The sequence below is a fragment of the Citrus clementina genome, unplaced genomic scaffold, assembly GCF_000493195.1.
Source record: "Citrus clementina cultivar Clemenules unplaced genomic scaffold, Citrus_clementina_v1.0 scaffold_6, whole genome shotgun sequence".
Lineage (NCBI taxonomy): Eukaryota > Viridiplantae > Streptophyta > Magnoliopsida > Sapindales > Rutaceae > Citrus > Citrus x clementina.
The window spans coordinates 21,767,052-21,785,917 of record NW_006262139.1 but is presented as its reverse complement, the minus strand read 5'-3'; the positions used below and the strand labels follow the sequence as shown (position 1 = coordinate 21,785,917).

The 18,866-nt window shown below is 37.3% G+C and overlaps 5 protein-coding genes across 7 annotated transcripts; 3 read left to right on the top strand and 2 right to left on the bottom strand.

Annotated features, from left to right (window-relative positions):
- The first annotated feature begins 237 nt into the window (after nt 1-237).
- LOC18038246 (F-box protein At4g09920) lies at nt 238-1,689 on the top strand. Its single transcript, XM_006430422.1, has one exon. It carries the CDS (start codon nt 238-240, stop codon nt 1,687-1,689), a length of 1,452 nt encoding a protein of 483 aa, XP_006430485.1.
- Nucleotides 1,690-2,781: 1,092 nt separating this feature from the next.
- Nucleotides 2,782-3,842, top strand: LOC18038245 (Werner Syndrome-like exonuclease). The gene has a single exon (XM_006430421.2). The coding sequence runs from the start codon at nt 2,869-2,871 to the stop codon at nt 3,502-3,504; it is 636 nt and encodes a 211-aa protein (XP_006430484.1). The 5' UTR covers nt 2,782-2,868; the 3' UTR covers nt 3,505-3,842.
- An 877-nt stretch (nt 3,843-4,719) lies between these two features.
- On the top strand, nt 4,720-5,729 carry LOC18038288 (Werner Syndrome-like exonuclease). The gene has a single exon (XM_006430420.2). The coding sequence runs from the start codon at nt 4,889-4,891 to the stop codon at nt 5,516-5,518; it is 630 nt and encodes a 209-aa protein (XP_006430483.2). The 5' UTR covers nt 4,720-4,888; the 3' UTR covers nt 5,519-5,729.
- An 854-nt stretch (nt 5,730-6,583) lies between these two features.
- On the bottom strand, nt 6,584-9,067 carry LOC18038087 (phosphatidylinositol 4-kinase gamma 8). 2 transcript variants are annotated; one of them, XM_006430419.2, is made up of 4 exons: nt 8,929-9,067; nt 8,784-8,839; nt 8,613-8,672; nt 6,584-8,449 (listed from the first exon to the last, which is right to left on the bottom strand). In XM_006430419.2, the coding sequence occupies exon 4, from the start codon at nt 8,353-8,355 to the stop codon at nt 6,667-6,669; it is 1,689 nt and encodes a 562-aa protein (XP_006430482.1). In that variant the 5' UTR covers nt 8,356-8,449; nt 8,613-8,672; nt 8,784-8,839; nt 8,929-9,067; the 3' UTR covers nt 6,584-6,666. The 2 variants fall into 2 exon arrangements, with proteins under 2 accessions (XP_006430482.1, XP_024038076.1); XM_024182308.1 differs by having other exon boundaries at nt 8,989-9,067.
- A 1,162-nt stretch (nt 9,068-10,229) lies between these two features.
- Nucleotides 10,230-18,513, bottom strand: LOC18039894 (4-alpha-glucanotransferase DPE2). Of its 2 annotated transcripts, none has more exons than XM_024181747.1 (23): nt 18,367-18,513; nt 17,374-17,773; nt 16,702-16,819; nt 16,529-16,584; nt 16,277-16,404; nt 16,002-16,128; nt 15,711-15,907; nt 15,457-15,535; nt 15,248-15,286; nt 14,728-14,847; nt 14,454-14,555; nt 14,268-14,351; nt 13,918-14,160; nt 13,606-13,731; nt 13,338-13,412; nt 13,159-13,230; nt 12,875-12,994; nt 12,491-12,588; nt 12,120-12,279; nt 11,906-12,004; nt 11,236-11,433; nt 10,892-10,985; nt 10,230-10,756 (listed from the first exon to the last, which is right to left on the bottom strand). In XM_024181747.1, exons 2-23 carry the CDS (start codon nt 17,746-17,748, stop codon nt 10,539-10,541), a joined length of 2,928 nt encoding a protein of 975 aa, XP_024037515.1. In that variant the 5' UTR covers nt 17,749-17,773; nt 18,367-18,513; the 3' UTR covers nt 10,230-10,538. The 2 variants fall into 2 exon arrangements, with proteins under 2 accessions (XP_024037515.1, XP_006430481.1); XM_006430418.2 differs by lacking the exon at nt 18,367-18,513 and adding an exon at nt 18,179-18,305.
- Between the last annotated feature and the right edge of the window lie 353 nt (nt 18,514-18,866).

Genomic DNA, 18,866 nt, shown 5'->3' with positions numbered 1-18,866 from the left:
ATATCTTAGGAGCCAGCTAAGCATTAATTAAATCCTGAAATGAATAGGAAAATATGATTTGTCCTAAAAGGAGTCGGATAAACATTAAATCCCATTTCGTTTATATATACACAGAAAAAAGAACTATCACATTTATTACTCATAACCAAGAATTGACCCAACTTCGATTTGGCGTTGAAATCCCACCAGAAATCATCAAACATATTGCTCGTGTTTCATCAATTCTTGGAAAGCAAGATGAGGAATAAAAGATTGAGAGCTGCCGAGATGAGGGGAAAGCGAGACCGATTTGAGGAGCTACCAGATGAGATTCTTACCACAATTGTTTCTTTGTTGCCGCTGAGAGAGGCTCTGAGGACAAGCTTTATATCAAAAAGATGGAGATTTATTTGGGCTAGTCACTCTGATCTCAAGTTTGATTTTGTTAATGTACTTGGGAGTAGAGCTCACCGATTCAGAAACACCTGTGACTTCGAGTCGAAAAGACAAGTACAAAGGCGTAAGTTTGTAAACCGTGTTGATAAGATAATGGATGAGCGTCGCATTAGGGGTGACAAAATCAACTCCTTGGCCATCCATTTTCACTTGGGCAAGAATTTCTCTTCTCATATTGATCACTGGATCAATTCTGCAGTTTTGAAGGGAGTTGAAAGTATTGACATTGATCTTTCTGAGTGCACTAGTTTCAGAAACGGTGGTGCCACTTCAAATTCATTTGAACACCATCAATTTCGAGCTTCGCCTCTTGAGGGGAAACATAATCTCAGGCAATTGCGATTGGATTCATGCACTTTCAGTGCACCTTTGAGTTACAAAAGTCTCGGCTCTCTCAAAAGTATTGAGCTGAGACGCGTGTGCATTGATGATGGACTGTTAATGGATCTCTTGTCGAATTGCTTGTCTCTCAAGAAACTGAGTCTGCATCTCTGCCAAGATCTTGTCAACTTAAAGTTCACAAATTCAAGTCACCAGTTGAAGTTCTTGGATATAAAAGACTGTTTCAGGTTAAATGGGATTGAAGTTTCTTCAGAGAATCTAACAAGATTGGAGTATACAGGTCATCCGTCAAGCTTCATCTTCAAGCAAGTCCCTAAATTAACTGACGTGTATCTCAAATTCACAAACAAGAATCGAATTGACGGGGTGACTTATGCTCTAACAAAATTAGCAAGCGAGGTAACTCATTTAGAAAAGCTGAATCTAATCTCAATTCTGTCCATCAAGGCACTTGAGCTTCCTGATAATGGACCTGTATTCACCAATGTGAAGGAGTTGATTCTGGCAATTTACCCATTTGATGATGAGGACAATCTGAGCTGGATTGCTTACATCCTCAGGGCGTTTCCTCTGTTGCAGAGGCTACAACTGAATTTGTTCTCTCCAAGTTTTATCAAACAACCAAAGGAGGTAGACAGGCTTCTTCCACAATGTCACCATGAGCATTTGACAGAATTGGAGATCAATGGATTCTACGGTAATTTGCATGAAGCTGAGCTGTTGATGTATTTGCTTGAGAATGTAATTTCACTAAAAAGACTCGTGGTTGGAACAAACCAGAAGATATTCAAAGGATTTGAGAACTGGGTGTACGAAGAAGCAAACTCATTCTACAAATCAAGAATGAAGACTACTGTCTCTTCTTGGCTGAATCAAATTATTCCCAAGACTATTCATCTAGAAATTCGATGAAGTTTTTGTGCTTGTTTTGCTCCATTCATAAGGTTTCTGTAGTAACTCAGAATTAGATGCTAGTGTACTGATAAGACTTATCACTTGTCCTTTTGTAGCGAAATGTAATGTTGAGATACTCTTATTTTCATCAAATATTTTTCCTTTACACAACATTAGTCCTATTACTTTTTCAATAAAATTTTAAGATTTCATTCAGTTGATGTGTTATATTCATCCCTTAAATGATAAATTTTGAAAATTTATTTTAGTAACTATTCAGTTATTTCATCATTCAATGTATTAATGATGCATTATTTAAGATGTGGCGTCACTCTTTGCATGGTTGTATTCTAAATGAGTAAAAGGAAATTGTTTTTTGGGCTATAGATCTTGACAGTCCGAGATTGGACCCATGTGTCTCGAAATTAAGGTCCATTTACATCAAGGCCCAATTCAATTGGCGGGAAAATAGCCGAAAAAAAAAGAATAGCGGGAAGTAAGTGTGGAGGGTGGCTTGCGAACCAAGAAAATGCCAGCAACAGCATCTAGCATTTGAACACGTTGACGGTTCACGTCACGTCAATGTCTGCCCGTAGTCACTCGCATTTTTCATTTGTTCCGTTGTATCCTCTCATTTTGTAAAAATTTAATTTGTAACTTTTAATTCCTAATTTTATTGTAGGGATTACAAATATCTTACATTGCTAATTTAAAATCTTCTTGTCAAAAATAAATATTATGGTCTTACTGTCATTCCTAAATTTTACATTGTTACCATTCCTCTCACTGAATACATTCGATAAAAAAAAAAAAATAGTAAATATTTCAATTACTATGATTCAATCTTCTTAAAAACAATTACTTGCTTAAAAACATTAATGCACCAAAAACCAACTACTCTACCGCACAATCTTAATTTTAAAATCACTTTCCCTTTTCATATTAGCACTCAATTTGATTGTTTAACCGTCTCATTTAATTTTCGATTTAATAAATTTTAAACCATTGAATTAATTTTCTCAATTATCCAAAAATAAAAATTAATATAAGGAAAAACAAGTGACGACCGTGGAAAAGAGTCCAAAGGTCGTCTATATAATAACCAAATCAAATCATTTTCGCGAGTACAGAAAACGAAAACCTTAAGCGAGAAGAAAAACCAAAAAAATAAAAAATAAATAAAAAGAAAAGAAAAGAATGGCAATAAGCATAAGCAAACACGAAGTTCAGTACAACACCCACGACGAATACACCGTACACTTCTACGACGACGTCGTCTTCACTCAAGTAACCCGATCGCCTTCCGTGGTGGACGACTGGATCTCGGAGATCGAGCGCATCCACCGCCGTCGCCTCCACTGCCTGATCGTGGGACTCGACGTGGAGTGGCGCCCAAGCTTCAGCCGGCAACAAAACCCCGTCGCCACGCTCCAACTCTGCGTCGGCCGCCGCTGCCTGATCTTCCAAATCATCCACGCCCGAAGAATCCCCCAATCACTCGCAAACTTTTTGTCCGACGAGGATTATACGTTCGTGGGTGTCGGGATCGACGGAGATGTGAAGAAGCTGGAGAACAATTACGGGCTGCAGGTTTTTAGGACGGTGGATTTGAGGCCACTAGCGGCGGAGGATCTCGAGATTGAGGGGCTGAGGTTCGCGGGTCTGAAGGCGCTGTCGTGGGAGGTCTTGGAAAAGGAAGTGAACAAGCCGAGGAACATTACCCTCAGTGCTTGGGATACTCGTGTTCTTACTCCCGCTCAGGTTCTTTACGCTTGCCTCGATGCGTTTATTGCTTTTGAGATAGGCAGGGTTCTTAGCGCTAATGACGTTTGAGGCGTGCCGTTTTGGGAGGGTTTCTGGTTTTTTGTTTTTGTTTGGTAATTGGGTTCTCCCGATCTCGTCGTATAACATTAGCCTTTGCCCATTTTGGAATATGTTTTGTAATTAGGGTTTCTAAGGCTGCTACTTGCTACTAATGGTCAGCTTTAGACTTGTGATGAAATCAAATTAGGGTTTCGGTTTCAGATGTTTTGTTATGTTGTGATCAGATGCGGAATGATTGCTAGTCTGTATTTCATTTTCGGTCAAAACTTAAACTTCTCAGAATCATCATTGTCTCTGTTTGCGTTTGATTGTTGTTTGCTTGCTGCATCTGCCTCGTTGAAGAGATTCATTCAAGATGATGGGTTGCTTTTGCTTTATTATTTTAATTATTTGCTTTATTAACTTTAGAACTAAAGTCAAGAGAATTCTACCCATTATATGACATCTAAAAAGTTAGATGAGGTAAAGTTTAAATTAATTTTTTTCTCTTCTAAATTTGAAGTCGGGGCTGAAAAACTCCAGTTGTTTAAAAGTGAGACAATTATGCATTTTCGTTTGTTTCATTGTCATTTGTCGAGCATAATGAAGTCTACACATTTAATTAATTTGCAACCCGTTAACAAGATGAGCATAACTCATTAAAGTAAATATTGTGTAATGTTGAATCTGTGAGACCAAAATAAACGATTGAAAAAGGTTTTACTACGTTTACTTTGAACCCGTGGTACCGTGTAAAAATCAACGAGGTCGGTAAAATAAATATAAAAAAAATAAATATGGGAAGAAGAAATTCCAATGCATTTTCGAGATGGAGCTACTTGGCACTTGAATAGCTAATTAATTATTTATTTTTGTGTAGCTTCATTTTGGTTTTTAAATAAAAATCTTCATTCCGATTTTGGAGTCATATCTTTAGATTATATTCACATTATATTTTGCGTCCACTTGCTTAATTTATTGTTTATTAACAAACCTTCTCTTAATCCGTTTGAAATACTATCAAATCTAAATTAAAATTAAGTTAGGATGCTCCCAAATCCGAATACATTTCAACTATTCATCTCAATCATAAAATAAGCTATTTCTTCTGCGCCTTTTTCAAACAAGTCCATATTTTAGTTTCTTTATGTATAATAAAAGTTATAATATTATTTTTCAAAACACTGTGAATTTAAAAGTATTAGACAGTTATTTATTTTTTTCCAAAATAAAATATTCAAAAAAAAAGTTGACGACCAATAGCGTGTGTAGCTTCTCATGGAAGGCTTGGCTCTCTCTCTCTCTCTCTCCATCTTGTGTTCGTTGTTTTTCTTTTTCATCGTCACTGAAACTGCAGCCTCTGCAGAGGGAAAAAAAAAATTTCCCATTAAAGCAAGCAAAGCATACCAACAAAATGACGATAAGCATATACGACCACCAACTGCCGTACGACTCCCACAACAGGTACGACGTGACTTTCTTCGACAACCAGATCCGGACCGTCGTCACCACCGAGGAAGACCCCGTCGACGAATGGGTCTCCGACATCGAACGAGTCCACCGCAACAAGCTCCCCCGCCTCATCGTGGGGCTCGACTTGGAGTGGCGGCCCAGCTTCAGCCGGGTCCAGAATCCCGTGGCCATCATCCAGCTCTGCGTCGGCCGCCGGTGCCTGATATTCCAACTCATCCACGCCCAGACCATCCCTCGGTCCCTCGTCGGGTTTCTCTCGACGGAGTGCTACTCGTTCGTCGGGGTGGGCATCAAAAAAGATTTGGAAAAGCTGGAGGACTTCTATGGGATAACGGTCCAAGGGAATGTGGTGGAATTGGGACGGCTGGCTGGCGACAGAAAGGGGAGGACTGATTTGGTGAACGCGGGGTTGAAGAATTTGGCGCGCGAGGTTTTGGGGTTGGACTTTGAGAAGCCGAGAAGGGTGACGATGAGTCGCTGGGACAAACGTTGGCTTGATCCTGCTCAGGTTCAGTATGCTTGCATTGACTCTTTCGTTTCCTTTGAGCTTGGGAGGGTGCTTAGGGATTAGTTTCCACATCCGCCCTCGGTTCTCGTAATTGCCAATGCTACTCTTTTTTTTTTTCTTTTTTTTTTTGGGCTTTTAGTTGCAATGTGTTCGGATAACTTTACTTTGTTCATAATATCAATAGCTAGCCTTATGAGGCATGGAGTTAGTGGCCGGCTGCTTCTGCATTAGTTTTCAGATCTGGGTTTTGGTAATGGCAGCTTTTTTTGTTTGTCCTTTTTCAGATCACTACTTATACTTTGTCTTTGTTATGATGATATAAAGTGATTATTAATTGATTGTGTTAATTAAGCTACAATGTACGTAGTCAAGAGATTCTTATATAACGAGTAGGTCCAAAGAACTTTTTATGGTTGATATAACTCAAATCATTACTTATCTTAAAGTAATTATTTATTTATTTGATGGAATTTTATGGTTAATATAACTTAAATCATTACGTAAGGCATCCATGTATGTTAAGTTGGTGCTGTAGCCGCGCTTCAAAAATTGGGGCGTAGGGTTTAGGGTTATAGTCAGTCATTCACTGGCTTCTGTTTTCGATACATTATCAATTGTCTACGAACGAAGAATTGGTTCACTAGCAAAGGCAGATTCCATTTAATAATTCATGGGATCTTTATTAGTGTTTGCTGCAGTTTTACTTTTAATTTCGTAGCATCAGGATCGATGGTTTTTTTCTTATTTACATGCGAAACACTCATTCGTAATCAAAGTCGAATTATTTGTATTTGCTTTGATTATTTTACAGAGACGATTTTGCCCATTCATACGATATTTTACGTGCATGGGCCTGCTAAACCCGTCAGAATAATGCATGGGCCTTGAACCGGATAGTAAGAGTGAATATCAAATTGAAACAAAGAATTAAAACCGGGAAAGATATGATAGAAATATAATACCATTATTACAGTATAATGTTCAAGGTAAATTCTATTTCAATATACAATAACAACATCAAAAATAAAATCAATGAAATGTTAACGGAAGGATGGCATTTCGCCAATCTCTTTTCCATTTCATCACGTTCCTAATTATCTACATTCTCTAATCTTCTATATATATAGTCATTTGATCAAATAATGTACAGTTTCACCATACTTAATTAGATACATGCAATAGTATTCCCTTCATTCTCTTCTTAACTTGCCTCAGAACTCACATGAAGATCCCAACCTTTTCTTCAATTTCATGCTTTTTGTGCGCTCGATTACTTCAGGCAGAAGCACCTCAAACGTTTCCAAAAACATTTCCCACTCACCTTCATCCATGTCTCCAAAAGCTAAGCCTTCAGCTTCACAGTTGCAATTTCTCACTGAGAAACTCATGCTCCTTGTCATTGCATCTGCTGCTGCCTTGATCTCATCAACACGACTTCCGTTCTCTTTGATGGTCTGTTTCTCTGTTTTGTCGTCTTCGCTGCTGTTCTCTTCATATAATGGAGACATCGCAGCAGCCTCGTGTAGTCCGGGCAACGACCTTACTGTTGATAACCTTGGAAATTTAGATGGCTTGGACATGTTCTTAGTGGGGTTCTGCGAGCGCTGAGGAGGATCCAATACTTCATTGGAATCATCTTCACTTTCATTGTCAAATTTAAACATTTCAAACTCCTCTTCAGTTTCTTCACTTCTATCATTGCTCTCGCCATCATCATCTGACATATTCATCATACTTTCCTTAACTTTTGCACAGAGAGTCTCTAACACACTTAATTTTTCTTCTCCGCCGCAAAACTCTCTCGTCATCATTTCACCTATATCGCCCAGACAGAGCCCAGCTGCAGCAGTTTGCTTCAGGAAAATGGTGCAAAGCATGAGAACCCGGATGGAGGATTCCCTTAAAGTAGGAAGCTCGGTTCCTAAAATCTCCGCATCTCTGTATGGATCAAGATTGCATATGTACTCAAGTTCAGGCTCTGAGAAAGGTACTGAAGCTTGGGGCCAATGTAGCCACTCAAAATATGGATCATCCAGCCACTCAGGCAAGCAGAGACCGTGGTCTATGGGCACAAGCTCTGCTGCCTCACCGTGCCGGTCATGCTTCTTAACTAGTATATTCCCAGCATGCCGATCAAGATTTAAGATTCTTACATCAAAAATCCCAATGCGATGAATTGAAGCAACTGAGAAGCTAGAAGAACCCAATTCTCCAGAATCAAATTCATGTTCCACAAAACGTTGGAGTGAAGCAATCTTATAGGGTGCGGTTGAATTTGCTGCTGTATCATTAACATTGAACCCAACATCAGAAATTTTGACTAAAGCCGTTGGAGGAACACCAGCAAATCCATCGTGGTCAAGAAGATAAGCAGCCAATTCACGGATTCCAGTTTCACCTACACGAACTGAACGTTTCACGCCAGGTTGTCCCAGTATCAGACCTCCAAAGCCTTTTGGATTATTGAAGGCTAAAGGTTCTTCATCAATAGGCTTTGCCACGGCAATAACGTCACCATTCCGACCTGGTAGTAAGTAAGCACCGCCTAATCCACTTGACACTGGAATAGGTTTAACCCCAGAGGCTAAAGCTATGGCAACCTCAACAACAAGAGCACGTACTCGCGGGGCTCCTTTGCCACCAACAATTTCAATCCTCTGACTGGTGTCAAATTCATCCTCCACATTAGTGGCTAAGGAAAGGCAAGGAGTGGAGAAGCTTCGGTGAATGTTAGCAACATCAAATGCCTGTTTTAAGGAGTGAGCAAGATTGGTTTGGGTAAGTCCAAGAATGCTATAATCTAACTGAGTGAAGGATTGGAGTCTGCATCTCTGAGATCGGCTAAATTGTTTGAATCCATGATGTTGGTCAATGGCTACCGCCATCTCGAAGATTCTCATACAACTGAAAATGGTAGCTGCTCATGCCAAGTACAGTTCTTCTCAGGGGATTTTCTGATGGTCAGTCTTCCCCGAAATATGAACCATCACAAATCTGCAATTCCAAGTTAAGTTTCACAATTAGCTTCGGGTAAACAACAATCACATCTGAAGTTAATAAATCTTAATCAAGCAAGGCCTTATCTTCTAACATCTTCATCGAAGATTATATATATCTATGAAGGGAAAAGATTGTATGAACAGAAATGAAAAATTACCCGGTATTGGCATTCTAGCTTCGAAAGTGCTGAATTCATTTCCTTGAATTTTACTATGACCTATAACATGAGTTTAGCCATTTCTTGAATCAACCATCTATCTATATGTAAGACCAAAAACACAATTCGACAGATCAAAAAAAAAAAAAAACCAAAGAAATAGAAACAAACCACCACACACTATCATATCATTCCCTCGCTCCTCCGCTTATAAATCGCCAAAATTTCTGCGAAATAGCAACACCCCATCAAATACCAAACAATTAAATTTTAATCACACATAAAAACAGCAATCAAAATATAAGAAAATAAAAACCTCAAATGTGATTGATAATGGCATCAAAGAGAGAGAGAGAGAGGAAGGGAAATAGAGTACCCTGAACACTGATTAAGGCATTCAGGGAAGGAAGGGGAAGGAAGGGAAAATGGAGACCCAACAGCAACCCACAGATGCACTAACTCAACCTAAAGTCCCTTTGTCACCTCTTTCTCCTTTTTCCCCTTTCCTTATTCTTAAAATTCCGTTACTCTCTTGTGGGTCCCTTCAATTTCTCCCGCATTTTTCGTTAACTAACTTTTCCCCTTCTGTTATTATCTTTATCCACCAATTACATCTTGCCATTTCTGCTTACTTTCCTCCTTTTTCTGACTAACCGTCTACATCTATATCGTTATTGTTTTCTTTTCTCTATTTTGTTATGATAGTTGGTACCTCCTCTTTGTTACCGGGTTGACCGGCTCAGATCCGGTCTCCACGGCCGAAATTTCTTCTTCTTCATGTCCCCACATTTTATTTTCAGTTACATTTTAGAATTTAGACATGGAGTTTTGTTTTGTTTTTTTTTTTTAATTTTATACGGGGCATCTTTTATTATCATTGCAAAGTACAAAGTTACTAACATTAGAGATTCTCCTGATTACAGTCATTTGAGCTTCATATCAAACAATTGATGGTTACAAAAGAGTAACACCATTACTAGACCGTGATAATTTTGCAACATCTGTAAGTGATCATTAATTAGAATTAGAATTAGAATACAAATATATACACGTTCCATAAATGTAAGTGACAGTATGTATTAATATTCTTGAAGGAATTATTTAATAAAAAATTTAAAGGAAAATAGAATAGACAAAATCCCTTATTTTCGATTAAAATACAGTTTGATCCGAAAATTAACGTTTCAATTCGCGCAGATAGTGGGTATGGTCCAACTATGGCAATTTTGTGCGGGTACAAAGTACGGCCGACCTGAACACAACAGAACCAACCATAACATCTTTTACTTAACTGTGCTTGAACAGACATAACAGATTCTGCTGTTATTTTAACAAGATTAACTACCAGAAGATAGCTTTATTAATGACTTCATAAGTTATGTAAGTTGTGTTTGTGCATAAGTTATGTAAGTTGTGTTTGTGCTTTCATCTTATTTTTATTTTTAGTTTTGTAATTATTTGTGGCTTTTTACGGCTTGCAATTTTCATTATGCAGTAGGGAACTGAACTAATAGAGCTTATGAGTTATGGGCTCGGTAACACAATACAAATAATAGGTATATTTAACATGCCTTTTTCATTATATTAAAAAAAAAAAATCAAATGCCTCTTCATCTGGCATGAACGATGATTAACACCAGCCGTTATTCAAAATGCACCATTAATCTGTCCTCTAGCTTTTAACAATTACCGTAAATCTATTGGTGGCAATAACAAGAAAACTTGAATTGCTTATTTATTGGGCTCGTATAAAATTACATAAAGAAGATAAATAACTTCAGAATATGCCCGTAAATATTGCCATTTTAACGGAGGGGAAGTATAGGGCTGATTATGACTAGTGCTTCGTGCATAAGTCCATCCAATATCTAACCTCGTTCTACCAGGTTCGGCTAGACTATTTCTGGTCTCACAGCATCTGAAAACCTACACCACAGCAACGGTTCCCTTCTGTGGAACTCCACTTAGCGGCTTTGATATAGGGTTCTTTTCTCGGCTACTGGCAACCTGCTGCTTATCCCAAGTATTGGATGCTACTTCCTGACCCCCTGGAGGACATGACCTTCCACTCGCACAAACAAGATCTTTAACGGTCGTTTTCAGTTCTTTATCCTTCCGTAAAGACTCCAACGTGACATGTACACCTGTGTATAAAGCCACAATAAAAATCAGGATTCTTGATTACATGTCCAGCTTGACTTCAAACAATCAAATGCAAAGCCTACTTCGTTCATTAATTTTTTTCCATCAGAATGAAAGGGGAAAAGGAAGAAACATACGGTATCTCCAATAGTGTCTTGGATTCGTAGGATCATTGATTGTTTCCTCTGTAGCAGGGCGAGTGGTGTAATCTTCTTTTAGTGCTAACAAGTCCTGATTATCAGAGAAAATCACATTGTTTCAATGCATTTACAAATATGGTATGGTAACACGTATAGTTCTCAAAAACACATTGTTTCAAAGCAATTACAAATATGGTATGGTAACACGTATAGTCCTCAGACATGCAATTGGCTACTGCAGAACTAGAGAACATGCTAAGTTGCATTATCCAGTGTACTTCTGAAGGGCTATGGTTTTGAGGATAGACAAAACAAAAAGCTACCAAAATGTGTCAAAATACCTGAAGAGGGAAAATTGCCCACATTGATGGTGATTCAACGTGCTGCCTTAGAATGAAATGTATGATATCAGGGAGACATTGACTAGGTGGCAATGCATCAGAGCCCACCACATTCTTGAAAAATCGCCGTCTTCTTTCCTCATCTTCTTCCCACCAAGCACGAAGGGTGGAGCAATCATGGCAAGATGGAGCACACACCTAAATTGTAGAGATGATCACCAACATGAGTACGATGTAATAACTACAAGAAGACCCCCAAAATTCAAGTTGAGGTACTTTGGCAACCAAAGTGCAGTATTTTGAATCCATATATAAATAAGTAGGACTAAACTATGCTCTTACCCATGTTTTGACTTCTCAATGCCAGTAACAGTTAACTCATTAGTGATTTTATTACTGCAGGGATTCTTGTTAGAAGTTCAAAAGTATAACATCTATTTTGTAGTTGATTGTTGTTTGTTTTTACATGAAAATACTTTTTATCTACTTTTATACTTCTTATCTCTCCTGTTAGGTAATGACAACGTTCTTTACTGTTAAGGAGACATTACAAATGATATCATCAGTACAATATTAAAGAGCACAGTGAAAAAACTAAATCTCCAATGCAGACTTCAATGTCCAGAGATCTGAGCAGTGTACATGTAAAAGTAATATTGGATAGTCTTACCGTCATGTAGTTGTACTGAGAAGGAATACCAAACTCCAGTCCAGGTTCACTAGGCATGCGTTGAATGCGCAAACCTATTAACCCCAATTCTTCCATAACCTGCATGAAATCAACGAGTCAAAATGTGCCTCTGCTGAATATAAGCTTAAAATATAAAGATAAGAAAAACATATGCAGATTGGCTGGAAGAGATTGAGAAGTTTAATGAATATACAGGATGAACACAGGAAGGAATAAGCCCAAGATCTTCCCCACAAGCCATCATATCTGATGAGTTCAGGAGGGCAGGTAGCGTCTTCAAAGCATTTTCCCTCCAAAGATTTTCTTGCCGGTGGAAATAGTAATCATAGTACAACCGTTTCAATACATTTTTGCTGCACCACAAGGACGCTGGGTGAGGACATTATGATGGCAGCAAATAAGGTTTAGAAACAGGAAAATAGAAATAATATATTATCACTGAATAGAACTACAACGTGATTAATATCTCAACTACAGGTTCATTTCTGTTACTTTTTAATCAGTCTTTCAAGATTAGTTTTACAATTTAAGCAGTTAATTCAGAATTTACAGCACCAAATGCACCTGTGATCATCCAAATCCATAAAACTTGAGGTATCTTCGAGATTGAAACGAGGATAGAATTTTTTAGAATCCTCTGGATCTCTGATGAGAACTATATTCTGCAAGATAATTCAAAATATCAAAATCGAGAATTAAAACTAGTTGGAAACAGATATAATACCCAGAAAAAGGCAATGTACTCCATGTTAAACAATTAGAAGGTAGGTGGTATTTGTTTCAACTGGTAAGAACTCTTTGGGTGGTACAAAAAGATAGAGGTTCAAATCCCGGTTACAAAAAGGCTTTGAGGGATTTGGTTTTTATCTATGACCCATTTAGGAAAAGGAAAAAAATTTATTGGCACAGAATCTAGAAGTTAAAAAACACTATGATGTAATATGCTACCTGTATAAGATCAAAGAGATCACGGCGAGTCTTGTCTTCACTATCCAACAACATGGACTTCTCTGCACAAGTCTTCAACTTGGCTGCAATTTTTTTCTCTGTGTTGCAATCCTCGGTGAACTAGAATATCATTGAAGAAATGATAAAAAGAATTTAATGTTGTGCGTGCATAAAACTGCAGCAAATGTAAATAGATTGGAGGATCCAAAACTCCTATCTCTATCAAGACCACAAAAATTTGGAATTCACAGGAGTGTCATTGTTAAAGAGAAAACGGTTGTCACCTCATAACGGCCCTTTTGGAATTCACTAAGGAAATTTGCAGCAATATAAGTCCAAGAAGATCCAAACTTCTCCTGAACCAGAAATGAAAATGAAAATTAATAATTTACACTAGTAAATACATAAAGAACATCATAAGTCAAATGAAAAGGTATCACAGCCAACAAGGATTTTAAACAACCTGTAAATGCTCCAGCCGGATATATGGGCGCGTTAGGCGATCAAAGTCCCATATTCCCTCACGTTCAAGTTCTTCCTGCATTGTAAAAGCATTATTTTGGCATCCACAAATGAAGGAAAATAAGATAAATTAGTTTTCCTACTTCAATACTGGTCATCCTTTTCATTGTCTGAAATAACATTCCAAGAATTAAGAGGGTTAAATCAAAACAGTCTAACCCTTTTTATTAAATGGAATAACATTCATGACTTAAGAGGATTAAGCAAACCTGGCTTAGAGGGATAGATGGCCGAAATTTTCCTATTAGACCAGTCATAGCATGCTCAGGGAGTTCCCAAATTCTAAAGAAACCCAATATATGATCAATCCTGTAAGCTGTAAAGTACTTGGACATCTGCAATGAAAGCAAAGAAAAAACATGTACTAGAACTTTAGAACTCCACAAAGAAAAACTCTGGCAAATAAAGACAATAAAAAAATAGTGTGTTTGAATATAGTCAGAAGCACATCCCCCCTTTCCCCATAATTTTCATTTTTCAAATGATATATGGGTAAATGAAAAAGTAAATGGGGGAAAAACCTGTGTTAATCGAGCCCGCCACCAAGCATAGTTGTCTTTTGACATTTCCTCCCAGTTATAAGTGGGAAATCCCCAGTTCTGACCATTTTTATCAAAATAATCTGGAGGGGCTCCAGTAGATGTATTCATGCGAAATAAATTTGGATAGACCCAAGTGTCAACGCTGTTTCTGTCAACACCAATAGGTAGGTCTCCTTTCAAAACTACCCCTTTCTTTCTTGCATATTCTGCTGCTTCAGACAACTATAATTGCACTATATTACTAAAAAATATAACACATAAATAACACTTTCCTCAACGGTGAAAGCAATTAATACACAAGATAAAGGCTATAAACCAAATTTGCATACTTGTATGTGTAAATGGAACTGGACATAATAATGGAAGCGAATTATGTCATAGTGCAAGCTGTCTTCTGAGATTAGTTTCGCAAGCTGTAAGAAATGGAGGTTTGTTATTAAATTCTTCATTCAACTATGAATAATATGAAAGAACTCATCACCTTGTCTTTTGGCTTGATCAAAATAAAATAATACCTTATCCTTAGAATAATGAGAAAAGCGACCCCATTGACTGTGGTCTGATGTGTCAAAAAAGTCCCGCAGGAAACAGAATGCCGCGTAGGGTTTTAGCCAATCCTTTTAAAGATAAATAAAACATTAGGATCACACTGGCTTTGAAAAGATTGTGTAAATTAGATTTCTAAGAAGGAAATGAAAATGAAGAAGATAACATCTGAGACAAAGTTCATGGATCTTTTGCCATAATGTATAAAATCCAATCATGAATTTAGTCAAATTCTATTAAGACCTCATTCTCAGAAAAAAAATTCTGAAAGGCACTGGAATTTAATATCAAATCCTTCTCTTGGTTGAAAACTTTCCGGGCAATTGCAAGTTTAGTAGCCAGAGTTGCCTCATAATCAACATCCTGTAGATAACCAAACACAAATAAATTAATACGAATGCCAACTTCACATGGACAGGACAGATGCAGTCAGTAATATCAAAAAATCAGCATTCTGAGAGATTAAATTCAGATGTTATTTCCCTATCCTTGGTAGAGTTACTACCACTTAGATATTCATCCTTACTTCTATGAGATACTTCCAGAAATGATCTATTCTATAAGTTTTCCTAATATGCTGCTCTCAAGTCTTTCCTAAAAACCTTAGAGACTATCCATTATTAAGGATGTCTGCCAACTTTTTCCCCCCAAAAGCTCATATGAATCATAAAATGCATCAAAGCTACATATAGATGAATAAAAAAAATTAAAAAAAAAATCTTTCATCATGACTGAAAGGGTAACAACTAATTGTAGGAATAACCTTTTTGTCCAGTTGTACTTTTGCTTTCTCAATTTCTTTCTGCAACGAAAAGAAAAAAATGGTGGTCAATATTTAACTGTCAAACTAACAAACAAATGAGAAGATCAATTTTTGGAAGAATTGAAACAATCAGCATAAATTCAAGTCAAGGATATCAGTGGATAACATCAGTTACTCAGACAAAGAAATGAACAAGATAGAAAGACCACCTTGATGTCCTCTGGCATCTTTTCCGAAAGTGCCTGTACCCTCAGGTATAATGGATGCAATGCAAATACAGAAAGTGAGCTGCACGACGAATAATAAATGAAAACTCATCCACATTTGAATCGCAAAGACAAATGTTAATCTTCGTGATTTTGAAGTAACTGATAGCAATAACTAGTGGAATATGTAAGGTAAAGCAGGCATGTGACAAGAAAAGAAGCAACTGATTTAAATGATCCAGAAGTTCTTGTATTACCTGTAGGGATATGAATCCCACCACATCCGATTCACTGAGGTATCATTGATTGGCAGAAGCTGAACTAAATGAAACCCAGATTCCACAGCCCAGTCAACAAGTAACTTCAGGTCAAGAAACTCTCCAACTCCAAGATCTGCTTCTGACCTAACAGAGAACATTGGGACTGCTACACCAGCACCCCTCCAAGGCATTTCCTAATCAAACAAATTGAAAAATTAGGATGAACACTAATAGTCAAGAATAAAATGCAAGAATCAATTTTACTATTAGATTTGCTCAAGAGTTTACCCTCATCATGCCATCTGAAAGAAAAATATATCTTGGCTGATTGTTAGAGAAGTCAACATTCAAATTTCGATTGGCACCAGTTTCCAAAGAAATGTTTCCAGTCTTGCCAGATTTACAATACTTATACGTGGAATACAAGTTAAGGTGGACAGGGGAGGGGGGGGGGGGGAGAGAGGAGAGAGAGAGCATGACGTTATGATTTATGAAAACTGTATACCAAAGGTAGCATGTAATAAAACTTCAAAGTTCAGAGATGAAGACTCCCAAAAGGATATTTTATAGGAAAATCGCCCCTTTGTATTACGCAGTCAGCTTCCCAGACTGATTCACCAGCATAACTAAGTTTGAGCCCATTCTGAGGCTTCCACTGCCCCAACATTGAAGTGCTACCAATCACATATACCTGCATCAGGCAGACCTCATAATCATGAGTAAATCAGGAATGTCAATGAGATGAAAGTCAAAACGTAAAGGTAGTAAATAATAAGCAGATTTATAAAACCTATTGGTGGGTGAAGAGAAATTACCGATGTGTCTTCCTCTATGTTTGGAATGCAAATCTTGAAACGGACCAGGACTGAATCTGCTTGACATTAAAAAAAAAAACATAAATAACAAATTACTTGGCCAACATGCCAGTTCACAACTAGAATATTAAATCCAAAGGATTGTTAAAAGTTCATATTTGAGTGTAATTTACCTTCTTGTTCTAACTTATTCTGAATGAGTCCATCAGATCTCTCTATGTCCAAGCTAAAAGAACGGCGAAATATCACATTCTTGAAGGCACTTCTGAAAGGGAGAGCGTCACCACCGGTCTGGATTTGTTAACAATAAAAATTTTTGAGCGAAGCCAACAGCAATTTATACTTGGGTTGCATCAACTCATGTTATGATCACAATATCTAACAACAAATGCTGCAGCAATTCATTGGCAGTGTATAAAAGTAAAGCATTACTATAACAAAGTCTGAATGCAGATGTGACAATTCGTTAAGGTTTAAGTCATCAGAATATACTGCTGCCCCAGTTAGTTGGAAGGAAAAGTAAAATATATATATATATATATATATATATACACAAGACAAGACCTTGAGTATCTGCAACTTTTGAGTAAGCTTGAGTTAAGATTCCAATTTTCTTTATCCTTTCTTGTCAACTATTCAGCAACCAAAAAAAATACAAAACTGAAGAACCTATTAAACAAAGATTCCCAATATGTGGCCTTGCACAAGGTAGTCAGAAAATTGACAGATAAGATTCCCAAATGAATAAAATTCAAGCAAAACATCAAGGATCATCTACCATGTCAGAAAAAGTGAATACTAATTTATATGCACATCCATAGCTACAGAAACAAAAAGAGCCTCACCTGCCAAAGATCATGAAGCTCCACGACTTCACCATCCTTAATTGTCTCGTGTAACAGTAGTTTGCGCTTCTTTCCCATTTCCCATCTCAGTAAATTCTTTCTATCATCAACCACATAATAACTGTACTCACAAGAGAACCCGATCGGCACAGCAATACTTCCACTCCAAATGAGCTCATCGTCTTGATGAACAGGGCTCAGTAAGAAGCCCTTCTTCACATCCCATGAACCAAGCACTGGTTCAGACCCGCACACAAGCAGGCTCTGACCCCAGTGAGTATAATATGGTATCCTAAATTTCACAGTCAGCGATTTCACAGACATTGTTAACGGTTTCGAAGACTTAGTTCCAGAAAACAATCCCATATTTGCCATTTCTTCCAGAAGCGAACAAGATCAGCTGCAGTTTCTCAAAAACAAACAAAAACCAAGATTTAGTTGTTAGTATCCACGAAAATTGAATGAAATTATATCAAAATTAAATGCAACAAGAATATCCCGGATTGACATTTGGACTCCCTTTGGTTGAATGAAAACAAGAAAGAGGGTAAAAATATCAAAAACTTTTATATCGGTTTGGTTTTGGTTGTGATTGTGTAATAAGCTTCAAAAGGCTCAAACTTACATACCCAGATAATAAAAGATTGAGAAAAAAATTCACAGAATTGAAACAAAGTTATAACTTTTAGAGACAGCTAGACACGACCCAGCTAAATTTTATCAACTACCTAGCTGAAAAAAAGCAATATACAATGAAATACAGAGACCCAAAAGAGATATGAAATGGTAGAGTAGTAGTAGTAACCTTTACTCGAACCAGCAGCAATAAATGCTCGTGAGGTTTAGTAAAGAAAAATGGTTTTATCGCTTTTGTTTTACAGATATTTTATGAAAATTGAATGGAGAAAAAATGAGAAAGATAAAGAGGCAACAACAACAACAACAACAAAAATCATGGAAATTATTATTATGATTTTTTTTTCGAGTAGGTACTTTGGGTGATGGAAAGGAAGTGGCCTTTTAGAACGCTGCTTTCACGGGAAAGTGATTAAGCGACACACTCACGCTGACAATTGGCTGCGTCATGCAGTCTTCCTCCAAGCTCGTGTCTAAAATCTACCTTTGAATAGCAACTACCCAAATATTCATTATTTCTTTTTCTTTTTTTTTTAATTCTCAAATTGCGTTAAGTTACAATTATTGCCGAATATTTAATTTTATCTAAAGATAATATTTTAGTTGCTTTAAAAGAAAAAATCTTGCTTTTTCAGGCAAAGACCAAGCACGTAATATTCATTGTGAATCTCATAAGGTGTCGTGCACAAATGCACATTTCTGAAAAATGTCGCGTAGTACTGAGACAAAGGCAGGGGCAAAATGGGCCATGTGGGGGAGAGACCGGTCCGTAATTAATGAAAATTAAGGACGGGACAATGGAGGCCCAAAACAAATATATAGCGTTTTGTAGTCCATAACATTTTCAATTGGGTCAA